At 52.2% G+C, this 21,681-nt stretch overlaps 2 protein-coding genes across 3 annotated transcripts; both read right to left on the reverse strand.

Annotated features, from left to right (window-relative positions):
- Positions 1 to 7,575: 7,575 nt before the first annotated feature.
- Positions 7,576 to 10,085, reverse strand: Gja4 (gap junction protein alpha 4). Of its 2 annotated transcripts, none has more exons than XM_055611246.1 (2): positions 10,021 to 10,085; positions 7,576 to 9,302 (listed from the first exon to the last, which is right to left on the reverse strand). In XM_055611246.1, the coding sequence occupies exon 2, from the start codon at positions 9,100 to 9,102 to the stop codon at positions 8,101 to 8,103; it is 1,002 nt and encodes a 333-aa protein (XP_055467221.1). In that variant the 5' UTR covers positions 9,103 to 9,302; positions 10,021 to 10,085; the 3' UTR covers positions 7,576 to 8,100. The 2 variants fall into 2 exon arrangements, with proteins under 2 accessions (XP_055467221.1, XP_055467222.1); XM_055611247.1 differs by having other exon boundaries at positions 7,576 to 9,119; positions 10,021 to 10,061.
- An 8,214-nt stretch (positions 10,086 to 18,299) lies between these two features.
- Gjb3 (gap junction protein beta 3) lies at positions 18,300 to 19,821 on the reverse strand. The gene has a single exon (XM_055611299.1). It carries the CDS (start codon positions 19,805 to 19,807, stop codon positions 18,998 to 19,000), a length of 810 nt encoding a protein of 269 aa, XP_055467274.1. The 5' UTR covers positions 19,808 to 19,821; the 3' UTR covers positions 18,300 to 18,997.
- Between the last annotated feature and the right edge of the window lie 1,860 nt (positions 19,822 to 21,681).

A 21,681-nucleotide genomic window follows, 5' to 3' on the forward strand; every position in this document is an offset into this window, starting at 1 on the left:
TGCAATGCCTTGAATTTCTGGTCTAAACTGGCTGGGGATGGAGTAGGGCTCTTCTATACTTTCTTTCTTTATAGTCTGCAACTCCAAGCTCACAGACTTCATTCTTTTCCCCCCGGACTCGGTCCAATTCTCTGAGTCCAATTCACTTAAATTCTACTAACTTTAATGAACCCATGTTCTTGGCTCAGAAAATGTTGTGTTTGTAGGGGCTAATCCTAGGCATCTGAGATGCACGGTGGGGTCCTTGGGGAATCCCTGGACTAGAAAACAAGGCCTGGACACCTAGGACATTAAAATAGTACTTGGAGACCTCCTTTCAAAGACGACCTTTCAGCTGCTGAGAAACCTGAGCTACTGCCATTTTTTTTTTTTTTTTAGGCTTGTGGCATAGTAAATAGTAAAGAATCAGTAGAGTTGCAAAAGGGCTTGCATGTTCACGACGCTGAGGAGTGTGTGTGGTAGGGAATGGACCTAGGGCCGTGCCCGTGTGAGGAAAGAACTCTATAGCACGAAGCGATATCCCTAACCCCATGGAATTCTTTTTTAAATTAAAGATTTTATTTTCATTTTAAAATTGTGGGTGTGTATACGTGCACATGTATATGAGTGCAGAGCCCGAAGAGGCCAGGAGAGGGCTCAGATCCTCTGGAGCTGACCAGTGCGCATGCTGGGAACCAGACTTGGGTCTTAGCCACTGAGCCATCTCTCCAGCTCCTGAATGCCGTTTGCTAAACCTGGCACGGTGGCATATACCTATCACTCTAGCGCTTGGGAGGTGGAGGCAGAAGGATCAGAAGTTCAAAGTCATACGTTGCAAGTTTCAAGTTAGCCTGGGCTACATGAGCCTCTGTCTCCACATATAAGCACATACAATCTTGCCTAACACCTTTGGGAGATGATGCCCAGAGTTCTGCTGAGGCTGTGGCTGTGTTGGTAGAATTCTCAGTCTTGAGAACTTGGCCCTTTCTATTCTAGGCAGGTCTGGCTCTGAGAAATTCTGCAGTTATCTTCTCTGTCCTTCTGGAGGCCTCTCAGCTTACTGTAAGGTCTTACAGGCTCAATGATCTGCCCTTGCCAGTGATCAGCCACTGTAGGCAGAAGCTTCTCTTTGCATGGTTAGAGCCTGGCATCTGCACCTAGGATTTTAGTGTGCTCCCTGGGCAGCCCCACTGAGGAAGCTTTACGAGCCTTGCACTTGGGCTTGGCTTCCTGTCCATGGCCCTCACTCCCCCTCCTGGGATTCATCCCCTGGCCTCTGGAGAGTTCCTGTTTCTGGTTTTAGAGATTCCTTGGGTCATGGCCAAGCTGGACTGATTGAGGTTCTTGCAGCTCAGCACACAGGCAAGCCACCTAGGTGCCTACAACGCTGGCCCTATTAGTGCTGGCTCTTCTACTTCCCATTCTGTGAAATGAGGTGGAGCATCACATTTTACTCTTTTTGTTTGTTTGGTTTGGTTTTTGTTCTTTTGAGACAAGGTTTCTTTCTGTAGCTTTGGCTGTCCTGGAACTCTCTCTGTAGACCAGGCTGGCCTAGAACTCACAGAGATCTGCCTGCCTCTGCTTCTTGAGTACTGGGATTAAAGGCATGAGACACCACTACCAGGTGTTTTACTTGTATTATTTCATTTATATATCCCTGATTTTGGGGGTCAAACTCAGGGCCTTGCACATGCTAGGCGGGTGCTCTGTCAGTAAAGCTACATTGCCGGCCCATATATAGTTCTTTTGAAACAGGTGTTTCCCCCTTGGTGAAGACCTACCTTAGGGTGACATTGGCTACCTATAATTCTAGCATTTACAAGGCTCAGGCAGGAAGACTGTGAGTTCAAGGCCACACTGAGCTACTTTTTGAGATTCTGTCTCAAAAGAGAAAACCCTGGGCTGGGCATGCAGATTAACTGGTGGAGTGCTTGCCTGGAATCTTTGAAGGCCCTGGGTTCCGTTTGCAACACCGCCTAGACTAGACATGGTGGTACACACTTAATCCTAGCACTCAGGAGGCAGGAGGACCAGAGATTCAAGGTCAGCCTGAGTAAGCTGGACTGGCCTCGAGTTCAGCGATCCACCTGCCTCTGCCTCCCGAGTGCTGGGATCAGGGCGTGCGCCACCACCACCAGGCCTCTTTCAACTTTTTTACTTTGAGACAAGGTCTGTCAGGCTGGTCTTGAAGTTTCTATCCTCCTCCCTCAGCCTCTAGAGCAGCTGGCATGACAGTCCTGCACCGCCAGGCCCCAGTAGATTTCGTTAAGTTTAATGGAGGTATATTTCACAGATTTATTTTTTTCCAGAAAATTTGTTTTAACATAGAATGAAATCTTTGCCTAATCCGAGGTCACACAAAATGAACATCTCTTGCCTTTTAATTTAGGCATGTGATCCATTTTGAGGATTTTTTTTTTGGGGGGGGGGAGGGCATGTGACATTTGATTTTTATTTTTTGAGATAGGGTCCCATGTAGCTCAGGCTGGTTTTATATTCAGTAGGTAGCTGAGGGTGATCTTGAACTTCTGATCCTGCTGCTTCGGCCTCTCGAGTGCCGGGATGACAGGCCTGTACCACTGTGCTTGGTTCTTTGCAGTCCTGTGGATGGAGCCTTGGGCTTCATGCGTGCTGGGGAGGCACTCTACCAATGAGCGGACTCCCAGCCCCTGTTAGATTTCACGCTATTAGCCCTAAGTTATACATGCTCCCCTTTCCTGCCCTCTTCCAGGTCATTATAGCTTTATTACAAATTCCTTGTGAGAGCTGGGATTAAAGGCACGCCCCACCACAGCCCGGTTGAGACCCTGTATAAACACACACACACACACACACACACACACACACACACACACTCCTACTTTCCTCTTCCTATGAGAAGAGCAACCCTAGGAGACCTCTACCGTGTAGGTAAGAGCTCAGCACCACCTCCTCCATGGATGCCACACAAGTGGATGAAGCTCCTCGGACTCCTCGGACTCCTCAGACTCGGAGTACATCTGACTTAGCTAAAACAGGTTTAGCTCATGCTCTAGATGGCGGGCTCCAGACTCAAGAGGACAGCCCTTGTCAGGAGCATCCGTGAGCGGAAGCGAAGACGGCGATGCCTGGCTGCTGCAGGCGTTGCCACTTCTTTTGCCCACGTTTCAGATTTTGCCAGCCCCGTACTAAATGGAAGCCTCAGGGATTTCAGCTGGAAAGCAGCTGAGGTCCTAGTTACAGAACCTCCCCACACACCACACCAGAAGCCAGGGAACCACTTTATTTACGGCTTTTAGTTGAATCTGAACAAAACAAGGATACGTGGTGTGATGAGATAAGGCCGCCTAGACTCCGATTCCAATCGGCATTTTATTTCTTCTGGAGAGTGAAATGACTCACACAAAGCCTGGTGTTTATTAGATGCAGGGACACCTCACCTTAGTGAAGGGATCACGGGTGGCGAACACAGCGACGGGCCAGTGAGGCAGAGTTCTTGTTTATTATACAAATATAGCCTGGAGGGCAGGCCAGATGGGTTGGAGGGTTAAGGTGCTTGCCACCAAGTCTGATGAGTTGAGTTCTAGCCCTGCAGTCCACGTGGTGGAAGGAGAGAGATGGCTCGTTAAGTTGCTCTTTGACAGACGCACCCGTGTTCTGGCAGGACGGCCCTCCCCAGGCATACGTGTGCATGTGTGTGCATACACACAAATAAATGAATGTAAGCTCTCACACACACACACCTGGACATCACATTTAAGTATGGGAAGGTTACCCGGGGACTCTTGAGTTATTCAGGGGCAAAAATAGCATTTTCACCCACTATTACACACTAAGATAGGTGTCAGGTGAATTGCTAAGGCAGAAAGCTATTGAAAAGAAGCCTCTCAGGAGGCTCCTGCACTCTCCAGGCTAGGTCAGCTCCTCTACCTTTAGCCTTCATGTTCTGTGATCAAAAAAGAGTGGCAGCGTCTCCCCATTGGGCACACTATTACCTGGTGTCCTCACAGGCATGCTGTTTCTCCCAGCTTTATTCTCTTCAGCGAATGAATGTCTAGCTTTCCTTAGGGTGAGGGAGGGGTAGCCATTCCTGCTCCATGGAGGAGGGGGCCCCGGGGTCTGGATCCCTTGGCTCATTCTCCTTTCGGGCAGCGCCACCTCCACCCACTTGGAGGTCACTGCTGTGGCTCCCGGTAATTAGGGTGTGTCCGTGTTGCTGGGCCGTCTGCATGACCTACACTCATTATCAGAGAGAAAGCCCCTAAATTTCTTTCAGTTTACAATTTCTTAGCTTTTGACCTTTTCTTTCACTTCACTTCTTGGAATATCTTTCTTTCAAAGAAATAGAAACCGGGGAAAACATGAGAGCATCTATCTCACAGTGTCATTTAGCTTAGAGAAGCATGAGGTGGGAGCATCCGAAGTCCAGGGCTGGAGTTAGCTCCTGGCTAGGGAGCCACTGACAGAGCCCATGACCTAAGATGCATTTCCAAAGGCAGTTAATGATGTGAGGGAAAGGTATGCGATTCGGTGGAAAATGGAGAAGGCAGAACACAGGCCTGTTGACATCCTGTTACTCTGATTTTACTTGACCATAAGCATAAAAGATTACAAAAAGGGATGGTTTTAAAATATAGTTTGCTTGTTTATTGTGTGTGCAGTGCCTTGCGGAGGCCAGAAGGGGTCAGATCTCCTGGAATTGAAATTAGAGGCAGCTGAGATCTGCCTGATGTGTGTGGTGGGACCCAACCTGGCTGCTCCGGAACTCCCAGAGATCCACCCACCTCTGCCAGGAGAGTGCAGACTAAAGGGGTCGGGTCGCAATGCCTGTCCAGCCATAGCTTTCATTGTTGAAGTTAACATACAAAATAAAGGGTTATGGTGTGACATTTATACACAGGTGTTTCTTTACACTTAGTTCTAATCAGGTCAGCCTGGATGACTGAGTGACCCATTCTCAAGAAAACCAAACCAAACTAACAACAAAGATCAAGGAAAAACAAGAAAAAAGAATCATGAGGTCAGCAGCCTGGTGGCCAGTCAGCCAGCACAGTTAGATCAGAAGTTTGCTATCACTCAGCTTGACACAGCCCCCTGGCTTGGTTTACATGTATTCCCATAACCCTGTCCTCCTCTTGCCTACCAAGAAAGGCAGCGCTGAATCCAAGTGACTGGAATTTAGCTTTTTCTAAAATAACCTCGAGTCTATTCTGATTCACAAAAAATAACACTCCATTCATGAGCTTCAGGCCAGGCACGGTGACGTGGTGCTCTGTGCAGCGTTCCTCGGGTCTAATTATCCTGTTTCTCACCCAACCCAGTCACTTCACAGGGGAGAAACCGAGGCAGGGGGAACGGACAGAACCACAGTCAAGTGTGTGAGAGAGACTGAGGCAGACTTGGTCTCCTAACCCTGGACAGTGCACTTTTTTGGGACCAGGAGCTCACTTTGGTCTTGGGGCGCTCTGGGGAAGGGTGGATGGGAGGGAGGAGGGGGCAAAGGAAACTGTATGATGTAAAGTTACTGCCCAGCCACACTCTCCATCAAGACCACCGAGTTTGCATGTGCTAGTACATTCTCCCAGCTTTACGGACCCTTGTGTGGGAGTGAGAGGGTCAGCAGGTATCAGTGTGAGTCAAACTGTGTCCTCCTTAAAAGACATGCTGAAGCCTTTGAAGGAGCCCCACTACCCACGCCCCAAATTGTAATCTTATTTGGGAATACGGCCTTTCCCAGAAATAACAAAATTGAAATTACATCTTTGGATCAAATCCAGTATGAACATGCTCACAAAAACACACTACACACACACACACACACACACACGGGGGACAAGGTCATAGGAGAAGTGTTGAGGGGGGGTGAGGAAGAGAGGGAAGGAGATGGAGTCAGAATGCCCTAACAAGGTGGACATAGAAAGATGCTCAAAAAAACAAAAACAAACAAACCAACCCTGCTAGGAACCAGGGAGGGGATTCTAACACACTGCCCTCAGAAACCTTGAGCTTGGATCTCCAGGGTCCAACAGGTCAGAGGATACATTTGTATTGTCTCAGCCACCTTCTTTTAAAATCAGTGTTTGTCACCATGGTTACCGTGGTTTTGACAATCAAAGGCAGGTGGGATGGAGCCCTCCATGCTCTTCATGAACACTGCCCTTCCTCAAACCACAGGGTCCCATTCCCCTGTACCATCCTTACCCTCAGCCTCCTCCTGTGCTTGTGTTTGTATAGTTATCAGTTTAGGTCCCAGATCCCCAGTTTCCCCCAGGCCCAGCTTCCTCCTGGCCCCCACATCGAGTTCAGAGAAAGTGAGCTCAAAGCCAGGATGCTCGCTCATCTTCATCAAACCTCTGTCACTGCCTTTCCAAGCTGGGCCAGGGAGAGGGCTTCAGACAGGGATGCTCTGAAGCCTACAGCCCTTGACTTCTCAGCTTCGAAGGCACTCAGCCTCCTGAGTCAGGCAGGCCTGCTAACACAGACCCACTTCTTTGTGCCCAGTTTAACTCAGTCTCTCACTTCACTGCCACATCTGGGCCTCTGGGGGAATGCAAGTGTCTCCGTGGCAACATTGGGACTCACTGACACAGATGTGTTCTGAGCAGTGGTCCAGACCCTGAGAGGTAGTGGCTATTGTTGGTGAAGTCAGGGGAGGCTTCCTGGAGGAGGACAGATGTTATGTTTCCAGGCCTTACTGGAAAGTGTGAGATGAATTTTGTCGCTTGGCTTCGATGAGGCAGGCAGCCATATGCTTTCGTTGATTTTATTTCATATCCTTTGTGAGGAAGGTGAGGCTGTCCTTGAACTCACTATCTATAGTGACCTTGAACTTTGAAGCTGCCGTCACTTCCTCAGTGCTGAGTGGGACTCAGGCATCCAACACCATGCCAAGGTTATGTGTCCCTGGGTGTTCAACCCAGAGTTCCCACCTAGCAAAAGTGAAGCTCTGCCAGCTGAGCCCTATCCTCAGCCTGGTTATGTTCTAGAGATGAGAAAAACTGTGACGCAGACCCGATCAACTTTAGGCCACAAGGCTGGTACGTGGGGGAGCAATATTTAAACTTATGAACCAGGTGTGAAAGCTCATGTTATTTCTCATGTACCAATGCTCTGACCTTTTCTGGACTATAGTCTCTTAGAGGCTCCGAGGGGGAAAGGGTGGCAAAGTAGGAAGGGGGTCGTCTGTCTGTTTTTCACAGTGAGTTCTGGATGCATAGACAGGAGCTAAGATACAAGCTGGTTAATAGGACACTGACTAGGAGTGGAATGAAAAAAAGGCCAGTACCAGGGCAGTTTCAAAAGGCAGAGGAGAGATCGATCGGTGCTGAGGGGAAGAATGTCAGCCTGGGGGTTTAGGCTACTCACTGGAGCTGGGCTGTGGATGATAAAAGACTAGAACTGGGAGGCAGAGGCAGGTGGAGCTCTGTGAGTTCAAGGTCAGCCAGGTCTACAAAGGGAGTCTAGGACAGCCAAGGTCCCCTAAAGAAACCCTGTCTTGAGGTAGGGTGGAAAACCAAGGGAGGAAAAAAAAAAAAAAAAAAAAAAGAAGTCTGGGTAAAATAACTGCCTCCCTCTCCCCACCCCAGGCACCCATGACAACATCGGCGCACGCCTGACTTATGATCGAGTCCCGTTTATTTTAGAAGCATAAACAGTGGAACTAGGAGCGACAGAAACGAGACACCAGCCAGTTCCCCTGGAAAGGGCCAGATCCAGGGCAGGCTGAGTCTGTCCAGGTGACGAAGCCGAGCCAGCAGCCTGCATCAACCTTTTCCCCAGAAGGAGAGGGCTGTGATGAAAACCCAGGGTTCCGTGACTCGCCTCATAGGGGAGGCCCAAGAGTCAGGTTGGCTTGGGGGTCCCTCTGGGTCAGGCGAAAAGGATCAGAGGGCCAAAGCACCCTTGGCCAAAAGCACCCCCACGTGCTGTGACCGAGTCTGGTTAGAGTCACATTCTGCAAAGCCCCAACAGTGTCCTTTGGTCACAAAGGCACCTGTAATCAGGTCCTCTGTCCAGCGAGCATCCACCTCCCCGGCCCAGGTGTCTCCAAAGTGCTTTTGAGGAGAGAGAGCCACCTGAGCTGCATCCAAGGTGGACACACTCCTCAGAACGACTGTGTCGAGTGAGTTAAGCCTGGGATCTCTACACATACTGCTTCTTGGATGCAGAGCTGTTGGGACGGCTGGGGGTCTTTCGGCCACCCTGCGGGGCCGGGTTAACGAAGGGAGGAGGTCTGGAAGAGGTCAGCCTCTCCTCTGTGGTCAAGTTGGCCCAGTTCTGCTCAGTGGACGAGAGCCCATTGTAGGTGGGACACGGTGGGGACGAGGGTGCCTCACCCATGGGGAGGTAGAAGAAAACCTGCTCGGGGTAAGGGTCTGAGGCACTGCCCTGGGTTGGGGGGGCATCGTGGTCCTTTCGAGCCTTTAGCTCGTGGCTGACACATCGGCACAACAGGTGCATCAGCTCTAGCAGGTTGAGCACCAAGGAGATGACGCCTACCACCAGCATGAAGATGATGAAGATGGTCTTCTCCGTGGGTCGAGAGACGTAGCAGTTGACGAGGTGGGGGCAGGGCGCCCGCTGGCACACAAACACAGGCTCCATAGTCCAGCCGTAGAGGCGCCACTGGCCATAGAGGAAGCCTGCCTCCAGCACGCTCTTGCACAGCACACTGACGACATAGGTACCCATGAGTGCCCCTCGAATCCGGAGGCGGCCGTCCTCTGCCACCGAGATCTTGGCCATCTGGTGTTCTATGGCAGCCAGCGCCCGCTCTACCTGCAGGTCCTTGGACGGCAGGGCCCGAAGCTCTCCCTCTTTCTGCCGAAGGCGCTCCTCCCGCCGAGACAGGTAAATGACGTGGCCCAGGTAGATCAGGGTGGGCGTGCTGACGAAGAGGAACTGCAGCACCCAGTATCGGATGTGGGAGATGGGGAAAGCCTGGTCGTAGCACACGTTGGTACAGCCCGGCTGCGCTGTGTTACACTCGAAGTCAGACTGCTCATCTCCCCACACGGACTCGCCCGCCAGGCCCAGGATGAGGATGCGGAAGATGAAGAGCACGGTCAGCCAGACCTTGCCCACCGCAGTCGAGTGCTCCTGGACCTGGTCTAGCAGCTTCTCCAGGAAGCCCCAGTCACCCATGTTGCCAGGGCCTCTCTCTGCAGGGAGACAGGGGTCAGACAGCCGTCAGCAGGGCAGCACAACGCCTTCCTCAGCTCCTCTTAGATGGAGGCCCTCGGGAGCTCCGTCACCCAGGGTCTGATCACACGCTGTGCCTTCTTTCACAAGCCAGTGCCCCAGGATGACCACAGCCCAGAGAGGACTGCATTGAGTAGAGGTTCCTATGGAAACAGAAGAGTTAGGGGAACTTAACCAAGGTCACACAGTTTTCCTCCCTTTTGTTCCGGGCTGGCTACCCCAAGACAGCAGGAGTGGGGAGGGAGATGTCCTCTCCAGGAGGTTCTCACCCTCCATGCTTCACTTAAAATGACAGGGCCTCATTGTCATCTATGCACTTGTCTGTGGGGGTGAGGGAAGCTGGGGAGAGGGGCTTAGGAGCCCAAGGCATTTGGTCCACCTGTCGACGAAAAGGACCACCTGCGATCTTAGTGACTACACCTGGTCCTGTCCTTTGCCTCCACCCCACTTCCCTCCCAAGCTGTTGCAGCCATTCTAGACCTTTGAAAGCAATGGCCATAGCTGGGTGGCGGTCCCAACGTTCCCAGAACATTTTACGGCATGTGTGTATGTGAGTGTGTGTGAATGTGTTAGTGTGTGTGTGGGGTTGCCTTCTGTAGAAGTAAAGCAGGTACCACCAGACCTATGTTTAAATCTTGCTTCCTTCTCACTACCTGGGGATTTGGGTAAGTAACCTTCTGGCGCGTCAGTCTTTCCTAAAGGGTGCAATGAAAGAAGAGAGAAGGGCGCTGAGCACAGAGCCTGGCTAAAAGACGGCTAGGTGAGCGCTGCTGGTGGCTTCAGTAGTGTCTGGCGCCCCGGGGCAAGATTCCTCAGTCCCCAGCAGTAGAGAGATCCGTACTCCCAGCTCCCCGAACTCACCGCCTGCTTGCCGGGCTGGCCCAGGTGGAGGGGACGACCGTGGCCAAAGCTGCGCCTGCGGGAATCCTGCAGGACCGCGCCTCCCACAGGACGCCTTAAATAGCGCGCAGCTGCGGGCTCAGGGCAGGAAACGCCAGCCAGAGGGCTCTAGGGAGCAGGGAGGCGGGGACTGGGAGGGACAGACTCCCAGGACCCGCCCAGATTGTGTATCTTAAGTTGCGGGAGGTGGAAGTCCTCTTTGCGCTCCGGTGTCGCAGACTGCCCTCTCCCGGGGTTCAGTCCCCGCCCCTTTTAGGCAGCAGAATTTGAGAGTTTTTAGCAAGAGCTGGCAGATCTGGCACCTGGTCCGGAGACTGTGAGGAGTGGGTGGGGCAAGAGACTCACCAGTGTGCCCGGCTTATTTGGACACTGGACCCACAATGGAGAGGGGTGAGACCTCTCCCTTCCCAGAATCCGGTGGATCTAGGGTTCTCTACTTCTCCAGTCCTGGGCGGGCTATGCCATCAGAAGCCACCTAGGAACTCCGTAGGGTCCTTTGAGACGTGTGTGTGTGTGGGGGGGGTGGGGGGGGAGTGGGGAGGCAAGCTTCTGCCCTTTAGCCGGATCCCAGCTGATGCCTCTGTAACGGAGAAGGAGAGATCTCCTAAGGGAATTTGGAGGCTTCACTGTGAGTGAAGAGCATGGGATTAAAGAGGACCCAGTCCGCAGCTGGGAAAATCCCAACAAACCAGCCAGGCCTGGTTTCCTACCCTAGGCGCAGAAACTGAGCAGGGCACTCCCTTGGATAACAGTAAAAGTGTAAATGTGGGGTCTTCTGTGGCAGAGCCGGGGCATCACAGGGTGTGGTGAGGGGGCCGAGCAAGCCAGGCAATGCGGACGGCTCACCAACGGCCCATCCTGGAGCTACCTAAGGTCTGATGCCACTCAGAAGAGGTGCAGAGACCCAGACACGAGGCTTGTCAGAGCAGAGGGTCAGACTGTGTTGCCTCATCTGCCCTTATGCATGTCTCCGTTCTTCCCCTAGCAGAACAAGGATAGCAATATACCTGCTTTGGGGAGCCGATGGGACATCCAGCCGAGGCTCTTAGTGTGCCATTGGTCCAGAAGGTTTGGGTGAGTACCTGGCAGACACTGTGACGTAAGCCCTGAACTTGGGAGGCTAATACAGGCAGTGCGAGAGTTCTACACCAACCTGGGCTACAAGCAACCAACCCAAACAAAACCCAACAACAAAGCTGGGCATGGTGGCACACACCTTTAATCCCAGCGCTCGGGAAGGCAGAGGCAGGCGAGTCTCTGTGAGTTCGAGGCTGGCCTGAGAGGAACCCTGTCTTGAAAAACAACAGCATCAGCAACAACAGCAGCAGCAACAACAACAAAATACCCCAGGCATGGTGGCACAGGCATCCTATAATCCTAGCTACTTGAGAGGCTGAGGCAAAGGGATTAAAATTCCAGCAGCCATGGGGCTGCCTAGAACTCACAGAGCACTGGGTTCTAGTCCGAGCATATCAACCAGGTGACTCACGCCTGCATCCTCTCAAGAGGTGGAGGCAAGAGTGTCCGAAGTTCAAGGCCATCTTCTCCACAGAGAATTTGAGGCCAGTCTGGGATGGGATGTGTGAGAGCTTGTGGGGGTGAGGGGTGGGGAGGAGAGGGGGAGAGAGAAAGAGTTAGTTCAAGGCCAGTCTGAGAAACTCAGTAAGAATCTTGTCTGGAAAAGTTGAGAGGAAGAAATCTGATGGTGTAGTTCGGCAGCAGAACCCTTGCCCGGCTTGTGCCAGGCACAAGGTTTCAGCCTCTATTATTGCAAATATGACCACCCGACCAGCGAAACAAAACCACCACAAAACCTGGCAGGAAAAAAAAAATCTGTGTTGTTCCAGGAGAGGGCAGAAAATCCGAGGGAGGTCAGAGCTAGAGGACTGACAGGGTCCAGGGCAGCTAAGAGAAAGGAAGGTGGCAGGTGGGTTGCAGCCTGAGGCTGGCCGAGGTCCAAACAGGATTCCGTCCTTGCGTTCCCAGGGGCCTCCTGGGCTGGGGCAGCCAGCGGGTGGGCTCAGACTGCAAGACCAGCACTGTTGCTGCCTGAGGATCAGGCTGAGCTGGCTTTCCCTTCCAGACCTCTCTTTCTCTCAGGGCTGGGCTAAGACGAGCTGAACCAAGCCTCCTGAGATTCCCAAGGGGACAACTGCGCCCATTTTGTTCTGACCCTCGGGGGCATGGGAACCGGGGCCTGGCCGGCTCTTACCACACCCCCAAGACTGCATCTGCTCCAGTAGCTTCTCTGCTGAGTTTTCTTGGAGGTTGGGCCCAGCTCGGTTGGGAGGTTTTGCTCCCATCCTGTTCCCTGGGAAAGGGGCAGGGAGCTAGTTGAGGGCTGTGAGGTGATGCCAAGGTTGCCCTTACTTATGGACTCCAAGATCAGATTTCATGGAGAAGGAAGGAGTAGGGGCCAAAACCAACACAACCTCCAAAAGTCAGCCATTCTGAGGGGATGGTTACGGGTTATAACCATATTCCCCATTTCCCCACACCCTCATTCTTCTCCTCCTTTCATCCTGACCCTGTTCAGACTCCCACCAACTCAAGCGACCCCACAATAAGTCTCCTAGGCTCCAGGCCCTTGTAGCCACTCAGCCTATACATTTCCATAAAAACCTGGCTCTGTGGTTGCTCTGTTTCAAACCCTGTTACCGCCCTTCCTGCCTTCTGGGCAGGGTCTGCAGTTTTTACTCTCCAGGCCTTGGCCACCACCTGTGGCTTTGGCACTCTGTCACCAGCCCTGGCCGGTTATTGTAACTATTCGGTGTCTGTGCGCTCGTGCCTGCGTACGTGACACTGTGTCTTCCTGGAGTACCCTCACACGCGGATCCCTCCAGTCTTTGCTCAGATGTCGTCTTTCCCACAAGTTCCCTTGCTGGTCCCCACCGGGTTAGGTAGGAATGCCCCCGCCCTGCAATTCGTTGTTTAAAGCTTTTTAGTTGCCGTTAATATATGTCATAATATATGAGATATAACTATATATATTTATAACACATAGGACTTAATATAAACTTATAATACACACACACAAGACTTGGTGGCAGAGACTGGAAGTCCCCGCATTCATGAGGAGGATTGCCTGTCCTAGGCTAGCCTATACTATACAAGATCTTGTGTCAATCAAAATGCAGCTCTTATCTCAAAGGAAATAAGAGACCGTTTATTCTGGACTCAAATATGAGTGACCATAGCCTGGGAGCACACATTTAAGTTACCCCGAGCGGGTGTGATGGGGCACGCTTGTAATCCCAGCAGAGGCAGTCAGATCTCCGTGAGTTCGAGGCCAGCCTGGTCTACAAAGGGAGCCCAGAACAGCCAAGGCTACACAGAGAAACCCTGTCTCAAACAAAACAAAACAAAACAAAACTAAAAACAACGTTAATAGAAACATCACGTAGCTGAGACCTGGCAAAGCCGGGGAGTCTCTACTCCAGGCCTCAGATATAATCGGGACGCTCTTAGCCTTTAGGTTGGTGGAAGCTAGGAATCGGCATATTCCAATGATAATACCTAATTGTCACAAGGATGTTGGGTTAAGTGCAGAGGTGGGCAACACATGGCTTTCGGGGGGCTAAAGATAACCTAAGATAATTTGATTTGAGACCTCCAACATTCCAGCTCCCCACAATCTCAGTCGGCTTGGTAGGACCTTTAACACAGATGCAGAGTGTGTGTAGGAGGCCCTCATTTTACACACACACACACACACACACACACACACACACACACACCTATCAGCATAGAGCCTGCCATCTCAACCAAGTTAGCTTCACCATGTATCAAGCATATCCAGGTTGCTATGCAACAGATCTCCAGAACTTTCCATCTTGCCAGGAGGGAGGGGCATCCTTTGAATGCCTTCCTTTTTCTTTACTCCCCCTGCCCCATGACCCTGGGAGCCTCTCAGGCAACCAGAACGAAGCAGGGCATCGGGCCTGTAGATGGATTTGTCAATCCAACATATACTTTCTGAGTACCGTCTGGTGTTGTAACACTGTCTAGACACTGGGAGCAACCAGGGAACACGAGATGCCTAGCCTCTTGGATTTTACTTTCTAGCTGTGGGAAGACAGAAAAGACGATATAATGAAGGACGAGTTAGTGACTCGTGCACATACAGCAGGGGTATGTGTACAGACTGGGAGCGCAGAACATGCCGTTTCGAGTTCTCATAGAAGAGAAACCTGCACCAAACAGCTGCCATCGAGGCTGAGCCTTGAGTGAAGAAGGAAGGAAGGAAGCCCCGTGGCCTTGGAGGTATCCCAGGTGGAGAGAACCAGGGCGTAAAGTTCCCGAGGCAGGGGTGTGCCTGGCGTTTCCTCCCTGAGGTGCAGCGGGAAGGTCTGCTGGCTGGGACAGGTGTGAAGAGGAGAGGAGGAAGGTGAAAGGTAAGTTGTCGGGTGGGACAGATTCACAGGCCCTGTCACAGATGACTGCCACTCAGACACAGAGGAGTGCTGTGGTCTCACTTTGGTTTTGCAGCGTGCCCGCACACCCCGGGATGCGCTGGGACTAAGCTGTGGGTGTGGTGTGGCGCCTGCGGACCAGTGCGGGCTGTCCACTTGAGCTGTGTAGAGTCTAGTCAGGTGGCAGCAATTCCAGGACAGAAAAGGCCTAACAGATTCCGCACAGCCCGTGGCCAGTCCACACCGGGGCGCTCTCTCTGTCCTCACATGAAATGCAATCCTTTTTAATTTTATTTTATTCTCCTCTCCTCTCTTCCACTCCTCCTCCTCTCCCCCTCTTTCTCCTTCCCTCCTACTTGTGGCCATGCTGGCCTCAAACGCCACACTGAGTGCTAGCGTTAAGGGGGTGTGTCACTGTATTCAGTGGGATCGTGGGATGTTGGAGACGGAGCCCAGGGCTTTGTGCATGCTGCCAACTCGTCCCAGAACCTTTAGCTTTTGTTCTTTTTGAGAGTCTCACTACGTGAACCAGACTGTCCTCAAACTGACGATCCTCCTCCCTCAGCCCTTCAAGTACTGGAGGTATAGGTGGGGGACCCCATGCTGGGTTTCTCCTGACTCTTTTTATAAGGACAATAATCCCACCTGACAGAGCTCTCCCCTCGTGCCCCAAACACCTCCCAAAGGCCCACTACCTAATGCCATCAAACCGGGGATAGGATTTCAATAGATGATTTGGGGGTGGGGTGGGGAAGAGAACACAAAGTCAGTCCACGTACAACACAGGGGTTCGCTCTAGAATGAATGGCGACAAAGAGACCTCTTGCTCCTCTAGGGCTGTAGGGTGTGGTGCCCGTGCATATATAGCTGGACCGAAGGAGGCATCTGAGAAGGGGAAGTAGGGAGAGGTGCACGCCAGGGGGATATGAGCTCCACCTGGTGGCAACAGTGATTGTCGCCAGGAACTTACTCATGAGCTGCAGCTGGATACCAGCTCCGGGTGGATCAGCATGCTGAATGGCTCCAAACATCTCTACCGACAGCTCCATGCACAGGGCTGGTCAAAAATTCTGTAGGCATCTCATCTGTTTCATGCCTGGAAGCACCATGGCCGATTAGACAGTAGCAAAAGTCATGCCGGCATAAAAATCGCCTTGCCTGTGCTGCCTCTTACATGTCAGGCCATCATGGACAGTTGCCCTGTGTAGGCTGCTTTTGCTTTTTATAGGCTGCCCCCTGGCTCCTGATACACTGGGGCTCAATTAAACCCATTGACTTTAATTCAGTGGTGTGTGTGTGTGTGTGTGTGTGTCTCCAACCCTGAGGTCTGGCACGAGAAAAAGGCCAATAACAAAAGCTCTTCAAACGTGCTGGTGCTCCTCTCACTATTTGCATCTTACAGCACTGATGAAGGGCTTGTCTTCTGGGCCTGCCCATTGTGGAGAACAGGGTTTTACACAGCAGACCCACCCTGGCATTGCGGTTTCCCTAAAATCTTCCCATCAACACCAAACCATGAGATATCAGGCAGGCCACCTTCTGACGAATGTCTTATCTAACCATTCAAACAAACTTTTGACACCTTAAAAAACAAAACAAACAACAACCCTGCAAGTTTCCATAGTAAAACTGGAATATCTGCTCAGTCGGTCTATAGCAACAAACTCAGCCCTATTCAGTTTTATCTTCCTTCCACCATTATCCCACACCCTGAAAATCCATTCCCACTCGTATTCCCCAGACTTCCGCTTGAGGGAATTAGCAGACTCATTAAGCTCTTTAGCAGTGTAGCACACTCCCTCGTGGGCTACACTTTCCACCTCTCCTCTCGGGAGCCTGCTTAGCTTCAGTCTGGATATAGGTCTAGAGGCAACTGTTTGGGCCCTGAGGAACATCGGTATTGCCTTGCAGCTGCGCTCACATCAGGAGTTTCACAGCCACCCATAGCTCCAGCCCCAGGAGATCTGATCCCTTCTCCTGGACACCTGCACTCATATGAGCAACATACTCCCCACAGATTAATATACACGTGATTAAAAAAAAGTTTTATAAAAGGACGATTCTGAAATATGTAGTAGCAAAACGTAGAGCTCAGCCCTCCCTGGGACCTTTGTAACCACCCAGCCCAAGCAGAGAGCGACCTGGCTAGGGCCCAACCACCAAAGACTCACCACAGTCACACCTAGGTGTTTCCTGCCTCTGACAGCCTAACCCGCAGTGTCTCCTTTGATCTCTGTAGTAGTCCTTGCAGAAGGAACTATACTGAGTGCTGAGCCGAGTCCTTCTGCCCCCCAGAGCTGCTCTCCACCCTACCCCACCCTGCTCTGTGCCCCGGAAGGCTCACCTGTACCCACAGCCTCAGCAGGCCTCCGAGTGCTCTGCCTTCTGCTTGGGTTGGGTCACTGAGGGCCACAGGCAGGTGAACAGGAGGTGGGAGAGTATGGCGGTGGTGTGAGGATTACTGGCTCCTGTGTGAATACATCCTCTAGCCCCCGCCCACCCCCATTTTGCATTCTAGGTGACTGCACCATTCCTTAGGTACCTCAGTAATTATTTCTCAAAAATGCCCGGCAGAAGCAACCTGAGGCTAAAGAGGTTTATATTATCTCAAAATATGGGAGTGCAATATGTTATGGCCAGGGAAATACGGCAGCGGGGGCCTCACAGGCAGGCCTCCACAGCGGCTTGTCTCCTAGGTGACTCTTATACCAGGTCAACATAAGCCGTCACAGGCACTGAAGCGCCCCTTGCCTTTCCTCATCATCCAGTCTCTGCAGAAAGTTCCCCCCCTTCAGCACCATCTCACCGGGAAGTCAAGGCTGGCTTTGAGTTCATCATTCTCCAGCCTTGATTGCCCAAGAGCTGGGGCTCACCGGCCTCTTACTGCCATATCTATCCATAGTTAACTTAATTCGAATGTGTTGTGCTTTTTCTTCTGGGACCTTGGCTGACGATTGTATTGACAATAAGGCGGGGGTTCTTACAGTTCAATCCAAGTGTAGAGTGGTGGAATTATTGTAAGATGACGATCAGCCTAGCCCAGAGCCTGTTAAACCGTGTTGACTCACCCACCCCTTAACGGCCACAGAGAGCAAAGGTGAACCACACAGCCTGCTGTGTGTGCGAGGTGCCCCGACCTCTCTTTGCCCTTGCTGGCTGTCAGCCTATTCACTGGCTCTTGGCATTAGCTTTAATAGTCACTGAATGTTTCCTGAGGGTTAGTCTATGCTTGCAGAAAGCTCGGTTTCACATTCCGGTCTCCCCCAGACTAGCACCTTGGGCTTAGACGGTCCCAAACTTTTTTTTTAGGGCATGTGTGAAAAAAGTTCAGGGGTGGAGGGGATGGACAGAGCTGAATGAATCGATGGCTGAGGCTGGGGGTGTGAGCAGCCTCTAGAGCGGCTACGTACTTACGCCACCGTGAGTGTACGCAAGTGAGAGTCTGAGCAGCAGGGATTGTGTGGACACAGGGTGGGGAAATGGGCTGAGCGAGCAACCGAGGAGGGAGTGTGATTTGTTTGTAAAGAGAGTGACTGTGAGTGTGCACAGATCAGTCTAACTTAGAAGGCTGGAGGCGCCCTCTGGTGGCCACAACTAGAATCCCAACGTGTGTGTTTATCCCCCACCCCCTTTTGCCAGTTGCCACCAGCAGCTCCACCCTTTCCCAACCACGTCTTCAGCCAGACTCGGTCACGGTCCCTACCCCAGCTTCATCCCCAAGCTCCAGGGCTCTTTCCTTTCCCCAGGGTTACCTCCTTTGACTTCAGGGAGCTGTGGGTGAAAGTTGGGGAGAATGGAGGAAAAGAACCAAATTTTATAAAACACAACTTTATTGCTTTGAAGGAAACTGACTTGGATATGCTCCCATTCCATGCATGCCCCCAAGGTCCTGGCCACAGGGTGCAGCGGGCTGAGTACCCTGGTGGGAGGGAGAAGAGTCTTTGCTGCCTGAAGGTGGAGGTTGGTAAAGGGAGATCCAGAGGAGCCACAGGTGTCTCAAGCAGCAGCTGGTATGACAAGACCTCCTGCCCCTTCCACGTTCGCTCTTTGGCCTCCAGAACATTCCACCTAGGAACCTGGGCAGCCTCTCATGGCTGAGTGGTAAAGACTCTCTCTTGGGCTGGCTGTCCCCAGTCCAGGGCCGGCACCCCTCCTCTGAGATGCCCAGTTCTTTTTGCTGTTGCTGTCTCTGCTGGAGAGCCCCCTCTCATTTCTCTCTTCCACCATGTGTTTTCTGAGAGGGTGCCCCGTAGTCCCTTGGGAAAGGTAGAAGCCCTGCTTACCAGTCCAGCGCCAAGTAGACCCTTGCATGCATGTAGTCCCTTTGCTAATTTAAATGTCTCTCCAAAGCTGGGTTTGGCCGTGCTACCTATACAAGGTAGCCAGGACAGAGCCCAGCACCCACAAAACACCTGCCTCCAACAGAATTGGCTAGCTTAGTGAATTCAAAGTGGGGGGCACTCAGCACCCCCAGGACCCCTCCCCCTCCAGCACCTCCCTGCTTCACCCCTCCTCCAGCACGTGGTTCAGATGGGGGTCAGGTTGGGTGCTGAAGCCTGCAGGGTGTTGGCTGGGCCTGGCTCCGTCTCCCCACTCTCCAGCAGCTTGTGGTGACAGCGGCAGGTGGAGGCCCGGCTGGAGGACTTCGGGGAGCTCACACTCTTCGCAGGGTTGCCCTTGCTCAGGCCTCGCATAACCCTGTGGAAGACGAGGTAGCAGATCTCACAGATGGTGAGAATGATACAGACGGCCGAGGCGCCCACCATGAAGTAGGTAAAGACCTTCTTCTCCGTGGGCCGAGCGATGTAGCAGTCGACGATGTTGGGGCAGGGCACCACGCCGGCACACTGTACCAGACGTGGCATGGTGAAGCCATGCCAGAGCCTATGTAGGACATACAGGAAGACCAACTCAATAATGAGCTTGAAGATGAGGCTAAACAGGTAAGTCCACCACAACCCGCCGTGTTTCTTGCCGGGGTGGCTGTACAGTTTGGGACAGTGCTCCCCGTTCTTCTGGCGGTGCTTCCGCTCCCGCTCCTCGCGGTAGGCTACGTGCAGGATGACCAGCATGGAGGGACACGTGACGAAGATGAGCTGCAGGGCCCAGAGGCGGATGTTGGAGATGGGGAAGAAGTTGTCATAGCACACGTTGGTACAACCGGGCTGCCTGGTGTTACAGTCAAAGTCCTTTTGCTCGTCACCCCACACACGCTCAGCCGCCACCACGTACACCAGCACCCGGAAGACGAACACTACCGACAGCCAGATGCGTCCGAAGGCCGTGGAGTACTGGTTCACGCCGCTCAGTAGGTCCTGGAGTTTCTTCCAGTCCATCGCGCCTGCTCAGGGCCTGGGGCGCTGTGCCCACCTGGGGGAGCAATGGAGAGAACCGTTATGCTAATGATTCGCTTGATGATGACTATTTATTAAACTAAAAAATAGCTTTTGTTTATGGATATAGGTGTCGTCATTCACGCATGCGCACATGCTGCGGAGTCCAGAAGAAGGTGTGGGAGCCTGTGAGGATGGAATTGACAGCCCCTTAGAAAGCGCTCTTAACTGCTCAGCCGTCTCTCCTGCTCCACCTTTTGTTTAAACAAATCACACACCTTTAATCCCAGTACTCGGGAGGAAGAGGCAGCTGGATCTCTGTGAGTTGGAGGTCAACCTGGCCTATATAGCAGGTTTCAGGACAGCCAGAGCTATATCATGAGAGAGAGAGAAGAAAAAAAAAAAAAAAGAAAAAGACTTTTTGCAAATTTTACTATGTAGCCTAGGCTCAGCCATCTCTCTGGTCCTCCATTAGAAAAAAAAAAAAAAATCACAGCATAACCTAGGCTGGCCTAGAACTGGCCATGCGCCTCTGCCTCTTTCAGAGGTGTGTGCCACCACACCCAGCACTCATTCATTTGGGTGGACTTTGTCAGTCGTCACAAGGATCCTGGAACTGAGGACTTTCATTCTTCCCAAGCTGTAGATGGACACTCAGGCTCACGGAGATTACGGAACAGGCCCAAAGTCACGGAACCAGACGGCAGTTGCCGACCAGCCTTTCCGGCGAGCCACACGCGAGCTTGCAGCATTCGCAGTATTGGGAATCTCACCTAACCCTTCGGAAGGAGCCCTGCAGGGGCTCTGCTCTGCTCCCAACCTGTGGATGGGGAATCTGATAATCGAATGACAGTGACGGTAAAGCACTTAGAGCCCGTGATAAGTGATAAGTGATGGTGACTCATTAATGCAGGGCACAGGAAGCCAGGAAGTCACTGTGGAAGAGAGTAGACTTAGGCCCACGCTCTCCGCTACCTTCCGATCCCTTCCTGAGGTCCACCCAAGACCACTGGTTTTTGTGTTTTCTTCCTTTTTCCTTTTCAGACAGCATCTCCAACTGGCTTTGAATTCTCTGTAGAGCCAAGCCAAGGATAACTTTGAAATTCTAATTCCCCATCCTCTGCTTCCTGAGTGCTGGCTTTGCAGTCCTATAACACCATGTCCAGTTTTATGTGGTATTGAGGCTAGAACCCCAGGCCCTAGCCACGCTAGGCAAGTACTGAGCTACAACCTGAGCCACAAGCCACCATTTCTGAAAACTGTCCCCTCATCACTGTCTCAGCAGCATCCTGTGAGCTTGGGGTTTTGAGCCTGAGGAGACTGAAACTGGAAGAGGAGAAAAGACCCTGTCAATGTTTTGTTTTGTCTTATGTGTATGAGTCTCGCCTGCACGTGTTTCTGCGCTCCGCACGTGTGCCTGGTGCTGGTAGAGACAGGAATAGGGCATCGGATCCCCTGGAACTGCATTTACAGACAGCGGCGAGCTTCCGTGTGGGTGCTGGGCATCAAACCTAGGTGCTTTGGAAGAGCAGCTGGTGGTCCTAAATGTCTAGCCATCTCCCCGGCTCCAAGACTGGCTAACATTGCACAGTCAATGGTGGAAAAGACAGAGAGAGAGAGAGAGAGAGAGAGAGAGAGAGAGAGAGAGGTGCCAGGTGGGACACACACAGGGTTTAGGTTTGTTTCCTGGGAAAGCACTAATTGCAGAGGATGTGCAGAGTCAGAGGGCTGGGGGACCTAGCCACCCTTAGCCGTGCTGTTAGCCGTGGTTTGTAGGGATGATGGGACCAGCCCTCTCATCTTCCTCCTGGTTCTGGGTGACTCAGCGGGTGTGGACAGTGGGTTGGTGAGTGTACCTGGGATTGGCATGCCGATAG

This window comes from Psammomys obesus, unplaced genomic scaffold (genome assembly GCF_907164565.1).
Source record: "Psammomys obesus unplaced genomic scaffold, mPsaObe1.curated_primary_1811, whole genome shotgun sequence".
Taxonomy (NCBI): domain Eukaryota; kingdom Metazoa; phylum Chordata; class Mammalia; order Rodentia; family Muridae; genus Psammomys; species Psammomys obesus.